Source organism: Embiotoca jacksoni, unplaced genomic scaffold, assembly GCF_022577435.1.
Source record: "Embiotoca jacksoni isolate LCO1_2020_lvr unplaced genomic scaffold, fEmbJac1.0.p SCAF_26, whole genome shotgun sequence".
Classification (NCBI taxonomy): domain Eukaryota; kingdom Metazoa; phylum Chordata; class Actinopteri; family Embiotocidae; genus Embiotoca; species Embiotoca jacksoni.
The window spans coordinates 2,175,809-2,184,532 of record NW_027185377.1 but is presented as its reverse complement, the minus strand read 5'-3'; the positions used below and the strand labels follow the sequence as shown (position 1 = coordinate 2,184,532).

The window sequence follows — 8,724 nt, the reverse complement described above, 5'->3', positions numbered from 1 at the left end:
GAACATGACGCCAAAACCATTTCTTCCTGAAACGTGCACCTTGATATGTAAATATGCCGTTTTTCTATTAAAATGTGGATTGAATAATGTCGCATTAACAGAAAAGACAAAGCAGCATAAGGTTAGAGCCTAAAAGTCTTGTTCAGCCCTCGAAGACTGATTGATCCTGTAGCTAAAAATCTCTTATCCACTCACAACATCAGTTTGATAAACCGATCTATTGTTAAATCCAAGGATTGTAGGATTCAGTCTTTCTTTGTAAACTCCAACCTTAAGCAAAGTACAAAACCATCACCGGAGTCCTTTTCAATGAGGCCACAGAGACAAACCGTTATTAAATGCGTTATTAAATTTCAAATAAATCACTTCTGCAGCCAGAGAGCGAGCTGTGAAAACTGCTCTGGATTTACATGACAGAGATCTATTTTATCTTTCCGGTTTCTTGTTCTCCCTGCAGCGAAGAAGCTGGCCCCGATCCCCCCTAAAGGCCCGTACTGCCAGACGGGAGCCATGTCGGACCAGTCCACGGGTCAGCCGTCCCCGGTCAGCCTGTCGCCCACCCCTCCCAGCACCCCCTCCCCCTACGGCTTCAGCTACCCGCAGGGCTACGCCACCATCGGCTCCCCGGGTCAGATCCAGATGGCCACCACCCCGTCTCTCTCCTCTCCGCCCTCTCTGGCCGGCACCCTCACCAAGGCCCGGCCCACCCCGAAGCCGCCGCGGCAGAGACCCAACCTGCCTCCCCCGCAGCCCCCCTCCACGCCCGGCACCAGCCCCCAGCCTCTGGAGCACTCGTCGGGCCTCCTGGACGGTTTGTCTCCCGGGGAAAGCATGTCCACAGGTAACGTAGCAGCCGCTGGGTTCTCACGCCTTTTCACTAAACTCAGATATATTCCACTTTGTACTTTATCAGATGTTAATGAGCTTTTTATTCTACTCCATTAATCTCATCCTATTAATTACCACTTACTTTAAAAAAAAAAAATTAAAAAAAAAAAAAAAAAAAAAGTATTACAGAATAACTGTGAGCAGGTCGGGGTTTGATGATGAATACATTAATTTTTTTTTTTTTTTTTTTTTTTTTATTAATGTTTGACTCATCAGTGTAAAAGTATTTATATGTAACAGTAAGAAAATGTTTTGACTTTATGTACATTTACTGGACCGTGGAGTTTTTTCGATAACTTTGAAGCTAAATTGTCCATAAAAGATCAGATTATTTGTCAGGTGGACTCTGTGGGATTTATATTCGACTGAGATTAAACACAAAAATCTCAAGGGAATATAACAGACCGGAGTAATATGTTATGTATTATACATTTAATGAATACTAACTGAAGAATAATTCCTGGTAATGTTAAATATTTTTCTTATTGTCAACAAATCCCATGAAAACACCAAAACCAACAATGGACTGGTACTCTAAGACGTGGAGCATCTTTCAACAACCAGTGCTGTACCTACAAGTAAAATAATACATAAGGCAAAACAAAAACACACATTTATACGATCAAAAATAAGCATGTTAAGCAGTAGAATTAAAAATGACAGTGCATTGCATTATGTGAGTAATATATGATCAAATAGTCCCTCAACAAATGTAATATTTCCTCCTGTCTGAGTAACATCTGCTAAAAGCTGTTTTTTTTGTGAAATTATTTACCATATTTTAAACCATTAAACTATATTTTCGTGACCCGGTTTTAAAAGATTTTTTTTTTTTTTTTTTTTTTCATGGGATTTATTGGCAACAAGACACCAGACTTGTGTCTTCCCACTTCAGGACATTTGTTCCCCAACTATAAATCTGCACTGTTCCTTTAAATATTGGCTGTTATACTGTTATTTTGCCCTCAGCGTCACCGGTAGGTTCTGATTCTGTTTCCGTCTAACGCTCCCGTCTCTGTCGACTGCTCTTATTGTCTCACCTGCAGCGGTATGAGGCGACAGGTTCAGTGTGAGTCTGTGAGTGAGAGGGACTTTTAGGGTAAGCAGGAGTTCCTGTGTTAAAGCCTCACCCTCTCCAACACCCTCCACCCCCCTCTCCCACCCACCCACCCACCCACCCCATCCCGCCCCTCTGCCATCCCGGCCCAAACGTGGAGCGGCCCGCTGACCCGCTCGCGACCCGCTGACCCGCTCGCGACCCGGTGCTGCGTTCAGTCCACCTTTAACCCATCTGGTTGGCCTTTGCATGGTGGCTGAGACAGATGCATGGCTTACATGGGAGAGGGGGGGAGAAGGGAAGGGGGGGGGGGGGGGGGGGGGACACATCAGGGCGGATGCCAAAAGACTTCCAACCTTCTCCCATAATGCCCTGCTCCGGCTGCCCCCCCCCCCTCCCCGGCTTTGACAGTCACTCCACCCCCCCACTCCACCCTCCTCCACACTCCTGACCTGCTCCACGATGTTGTGCCCCCTCCCCCTCCCCCTCCGCACACTTCCTGTCTGTGCCCGTTTTCACCATCACGCGTGTTGCACTGTGATGTCATCATTTTCACGAAGGACACAGCGAAGCACGTTGTTCATATGAAAGTCAGGTCAACATGTTAGTTCATACATCCGTATGACTGAACTACATTGATCTGGTGTTTTTATTTTTTTTTTTTGGATGGTTTGTTGGATCATGTTTAAATCAGGTGGAAGCATCAGAGGTGCACGATATCGTTTTCTTTTTTTTTCTTTTTTTTTTTATCAATTTCCAATAAATTCCAGTCATTTTAGCCAATACTGACATAACAATACCAATAATTAGATTTTTTAATTCACCATTTTTCTACTTACTACTGCTGTAGTTTATCATTAAAGGGACATTACGTAAAGGTTAGTTCACTCATAGTGGAAAGTGAAAATTCGAGTGTTATCTTGAACAAATATGTTACCAAATATAAACTGGAAACGAGGAGTTTGAAGAATGGTGCAGCGTAGACAAACAGGAATTGAAGGGAAATAACATGCAGTAAAGGTCCAACTGGCGGGAATCGAACCAGGGATTTGCTGACGACGCAGTTTGCAGTTTTGGATATTTCAGATGAATTTGTTGGTTTAGTTTTTCTGCAGCTGGCAGATTGAATGTTTTTGAAAACACAGTTTAACATGTTAACACCACATTTAGCCAGTAACTACCGCATTTAAGTAACCTGTAGTTGATAAAACACACGGTTGGGCTCATTAGCTTCAATAAATCTGATGCACAATGGCCCGGAATGATCCGGAACACTGACTGTGAGCTGGACCTCGTGGCCAACGGCAGTGTTCAGTGCTCTTGTGGCCGAATGAGAACAAATCCCTGCAGCCAGGTCCAACATCTGGTTCAACCCGGAGCCAGACGAGTGGAGGCTGCCAGCAGCAGATTGATGCTGATAGTTTCAGAATGGGACGTTCAGGAAACACGTACGTTTGGCCCACCGCAATAAGATTTACTCTATATCGTGCACCTGTCATGCTTTTTTTTTAATTTTTATTTTTTATCATACTTCAACCAAGGTTAGGACGTCTGGTGACATCATTGATGAAGCCACATCTGGAACGATCTGATTTGTTTGATTCTTCCCGCTCATCCTGCTCTGTTCTCTCCGCTCTGCCAGATTCCCTCTGCAACCTGGACATCCCCGTCATTAACATGGAACTGGACGGTATTTTTGACCTGACCCACATCTCCCCCTTCAGGAACTCGGTGGCGCTGCTCGAGTCGACCAACATCCGGGCGGATTCGGAGGAGGAGGAGTCTGAGAGCACCGTGCTATGACGCCACTGAGTTCCTCCCTTCGCCGGCTGATTAAAACAAAAATACAAACGCTGACTGCTGCACCGATCTCGCTCAAAAAAAATAAACCCAGTCATTGACCTTTCAACCTGTCCGGCCTCGCTCTGGATCTCCTCATCACACCTCATCTGTGCTCGATCCGGAGATGCCGACATGTAAAAAAAATAACAAGCGCTTCTATACGGTAAAACGACAAAATAAAAATCACGGTGAACTCACACACACACACGAGGTGTTAGCGACGTTGTCAGGGGGCTTTTGATCAGACGTGCAATTTGTCATTTTACATTAGCTGGATTATTTTGACTTTTTAGCTTTTTTAATTTAATGTTTTCTGTTTCTTTTTGTTTTTGTTTGCCTTATTTGATTCACTTGCAATATTGCCTTTAACTTCACACACGAGACTGGAAACAGGCTGCTGGAAGGAACGAGTGCTCTTTTGCTGCTGCTGCTGAATCTCACGAGTGAATTTCAAGAAGAACAAACGACACAGTGCTGCACATCTGTCCTGTTAATTCTTCTTCTTCTCGCTCTCACTGTTTAATCCCCCCATCACCACTTCCTCCTTCGTTCCTCAGGGGTGTCGGTTGAAAATGATTCTCTCCGGCATGTGGCGGCAACCTGAGCGTTCACTGTGAGTGTGCCAGTGTGTCGTTTTTGGAAAGTGTGTGTGTGTGTGTGTGTGTGTGTGTTTTTGCTAGCGTGTGACGTGTTTATTGATGTGATAATTGTACTATATGATGTTGCACTGTCGGTGTCGTGGAGCAAAAACAGGAATGCATGTTTTAGACATTTAGGAAAAATAACTACCGAAGAGTTCAAACGCCCAATCACACCTTTCTCCATATTCACATTCAGTCAGGATATCAGTCACTGGATATTTATTGTTTATACTGTACATTTTCAGAGTGTATGATATGATTAACAATATAAATCAGATCATATTTTGTATCCACGGGAGTGCTATTGAGATCCCATTTTCCTCTATAGTTAAGGAGCTCTAAAATATATGACATATTGAATAGTATGAATTGTCCAGCAGGATGAGAAATGAAAAACTCCACGTGATTACTCATCATTAGTTTTGGCTGCAAGCAAAGTTGCAAGGGATTGTTCATTTGTCTTTGTTGAGTTTGGATTCATTTGCAGTTTTAAGAAAGTGGAGAGAAAGATGAGGATGTTCAGGTTTGGTTACCGTGAAGCCTGGAGTGTGCAACCACAACATTTATTTTAAAGAATTAAATTACGTTCAACAACGAATTAATCCAAATATTTGTTATTTTAATTTTTTTGATTATTTCTTATAAATTGGCAAAATTCTTCTTTTAATGTGTGCTGAGCTACATTATTGTTAATGTGGAGTGTTTTTTTTCTGGCTTCTTTTAGCTCTGTTTTTGGTCTCCACCTCCTCCTGAGAGAACCAGCTGGCTCTTTAGCTGCTAAATGTTCCGCTACGTTCACCAGCTGGTCGTTAAATGTGTGTGTTTGCTGTTTGGTGAGCAGGTATAACTTAAAACGACACTGATGAGATCAGTAAGTCTGAGCCAAAACACTACATTTTTGGGTCGTAACACCCAAAAAAATGAGCTAAAAGACACTAAAACGCTAAATACAAGATAGAAAGTATTAATTACAGCTAATTTATCATTTCAGTGCAGATTTATGTGTTTTAATGATCAATTTCTTAATGTTTAACATACACATCTGCTAGTCATTACACACACATGCACAAAATCTCTCTATTTTAAATGTCAGCCAATAAGGCAGAAACTTTCTGGGTGAGGTAAATGAAATAGCTTCCCATTGTAGGGTTTACATTTATTGAATTATTGGAACAAAATAATGTAAAAATAAAACTCCATATTTTCTGAAGTGGCACACTCAAGGCTAAACGTAGGACAAGCTTGTACAAGCGTATTGAGAATCATCCCTGGGAAAGTGTTTCTCAAAGCATCAGCCGAGAGGTATTTTAACATCCTGTCATATCATAACAAAGACCTGAACACTCCCGGGGGAAAAAAAAAAGGTGCTATTCACTTATGAATAAGCACACTTTTGTCCGATTTCTTTTTCAGTTTCAGCCACGTCCACGTTACAGTTTATAGGAACCCTGTCTGATGACGCTGATATTTTTTGGTCTATATTCGTGAACCAGAGGCAAAGTGCAAAGATATGTGTATATGTGTTTATTTTGATGAGAGTATTTATACAGATATATTTCTGAATACTTTTTATGAGGAGTTGTGATTGTTTCCGCTGCACGTGAATCTCGTCAGTAAATGAAAACAAAAAAAAAGAAAAAAAAAGTATTCAAACACGGGACCAGAATTTTTCCTGCTGCCGCATCAAAAAAAGCCTTTTCAGGAATCACAGGTTCAGTTTTAAGAGGAAACTTGAAAATCAGTCGAACTGGAGAAACGAGGTTTGCGTACGACAGCAGCAGTTTGTTATTTGCCTTGCGGTGGGTTTTGTTGTGACCTATCCAGATTTGTAAGACGTTCCTTTTTGGGTTTTTTTGTCCGAAGAACATCCACGACACATGGCCTCAAAGTCACTGTGCTGCTCCAACCATCGTCTTTCTTTCAAGTGCGATATTACTCACAGGACTTTTGTAAATACTGAAAGCCTCTGTACATATGTGTTCTGTATATACTGGCGGGAGAAATTCATATATAGACAAATATATATATAGAGATATATATAGATATATAGAAAACTCTAAATGATGATGAACGTTATAACATTATACTGTACATATAGTATTATAATGTTGCTGGTTCTAGCACAACAATGCCACATTCACACAAAACAACATCAAGTAAACTTTCGCACAACTCTACGCGGTGCGGTGGGCTCGAGGTTCAGCTGATAGTGTTTCTGTTGCAGCGACGTTTAATGGAAAATTCGACACGTCTCGAGCATCATTTGATTCATTCTCCGGCATATTTGATACGTCTGAAAATGTTTCCTGTGCGTTGGCACGATGTTTGACCACAAAACCTGCAGTCGTAGTGACGGACGGATCGAATAGGATCCAGCAGGGTTGAAGAGGGTCAAAGAAACTCTGCATGGAAACTGCTGCGACACCGTCTTGTAGTTAAACTATCAGACGGCAGATAATGAATCTCCTCAGCTGCACAACGTGACTGACAGCAGTTCCAGGTGGTTATTATATTAGATATTAAATAAAAGACAGATATAATGGTGTCATTTAAGCAGCAGAAGCGTAAAAACTACAGAATCAAAGAGGTTAAAAAATAAATATTGGAGGTTTGCTATATATTTATTGATTAATCTGAACACTATGTTTATCTTAAATATAAAAATAAAAATACCGATAAAGACTTCCTAAAGCCTAAAGTTGTGTCATCTATGTGATTATTTTTTTTTGTCTTGCTAACACAAAAACCTAAAAAATATGAAGTTAATTATCACAAACAGTGAATTCTTAAAATATTTGGCTTTTTTTTTCTCTCGTAAAATCCATTTAAAACTTGCTTTAATTGATAATCAAGATAGTTGTTGATTCATTTCCTGTCAATCATCTTTTTAATCTGCTAACTGTTCTCTACTAAAAGCATCCAATCAGAGATTCCCGCTGAGTTTGAATCAACACAGCATGAATTCTTCATTTTAATTAAATATTTAGAGAAAAAATACTTTATGCTGACCAGAAAACAGAATATTTTTTTTTACAATGTGAGTGTTGCAGTTAGGCTGTGCTGAGGTGAATGGTCTGTCCTGTCTTTGTCTGGGTTTCCGTGTTCCAATGTGCTGCTCTTCGTTTTGTACTAAAGGGTTTCAGATCAAAGCCTGTACATACAGTATACATCAACTTTCTTCACAATAAGTCCGTCGAGCAGAGACAGCCGGTGACCGACTCCACAGACAGTTTTCAGTATTGCAGCTTTTGGAGCATGCCCTTTGAGCACCAAAAAAAAACAAAAAACAAAGGCCTTTTTTTACATGAATAGGTGGAATGTACTGACGATGTTCACCTCATAGGTTGTGATAAAGGCGGGTTGTGTGTGTGTTGTGGACTTAGTTTGAAGTGTAAGAAGGTGCAGGGGTGTTAAATTAAAACTTGTGTAATGACCAGTTTTCGAGGGGCGGGGGGGGGGTAGGGATGGAGGCGGGGTTTGATTCATTGTCCTGTGTGAAACTCAGCAGCATGCTTTTTTAACCATGCCTATGAAATATGTATCATCTTTGGTCCTATATAAATGTGCTTGTATTTATTTTTTATAAGTGAATAGATCGACCTGCCCGCAGGAGAAGAAAAATTCAGCGCTGCCCTTTTGACCTTTTTCAGTCGAAACTCCCCGTTGATTCTGCCAAGAGTTTGTTTCAGTCGTTTATGATTTTACTGTTTGTTTGTTTTTCACCTTGTACTCTCACATGTTCCACCGGTTCTATCTATAGCAAATAAGAAAAGCACATCAGACTCTTAAACAGAGACCACCGTCAGAATACTGCGCTTTCAGAGGACGAAAATCTGTTGAAAAGTTCCTACGAATTTACACTGAAATCACACGACAAATGAGAAAAAGAAACCTGCGGCATACAGGTTCATTTTTACCTGTACAGTCTGTAGATTACACTGTGGTGCATGCAGCCGTTGCAGCCATCTCCATTCATACTTTTTCTTTTTTCTTTTGCTTAAGTTCCAAGTAACAGGGGCCAAAATAAAAAGGGAAAGTGATCAAGGAATTTTTTTTTAGACTTAAAAGTTCTTTGTGTCAAACTGTAGTGATGCTGTGGACTCTTCAAAGCTTGGAGGAAAGAAGAAATGCCTTTTCTTGGACATGCTATCTCGCGGTCACCAAGTGGAACACAGTGTAAGATAAAAAAAAAATACAAATGAAAAATAATCCTCATCCGAATGTTGAAACTATTAAAAATGTTTTTATATTACGTGGATGTTCTGTGATTTTGTTATAATTGATAGGAGTTGAATT

The 8,724-nt window shown here is 40.8% G+C and overlaps 2 protein-coding genes across 10 annotated transcripts in view; one reads left to right on the top strand and one right to left on the bottom strand.

The window, feature by feature from the left end:
- LOC138204670 (rho GTPase-activating protein 44-like) overlaps positions 1 to 8,680 on the top strand; it is a 70,439-nt gene extending 61,759 nt beyond the window's left edge. For 8 of the 9 annotated variants that reach the window (XM_069160072.1, XM_069160070.1, XM_069160075.1 and 5 more), the window contains 2 exons: positions 458 to 841; positions 3,588 to 8,680. In XM_069160072.1, the coding sequence (XP_069016173.1) occupies positions 458 to 841; positions 3,588 to 3,748 (545 nt within the window). In that variant the 3' untranslated portion in view covers positions 3,749 to 8,680. Of the gene's footprint in view, positions 1 to 457; positions 842 to 1,934; positions 1,988 to 3,587 lie in introns of all 9 variants that reach the window. The other variant, XM_069160073.1, reaches the window with a different exon arrangement.
- tex47 (testis expressed 47) overlaps positions 1 to 8,724 on the bottom strand; it is a 28,574-nt gene that overhangs the window by 14,828 nt on the left and 5,022 nt on the right. The window lies entirely within an intron of this gene.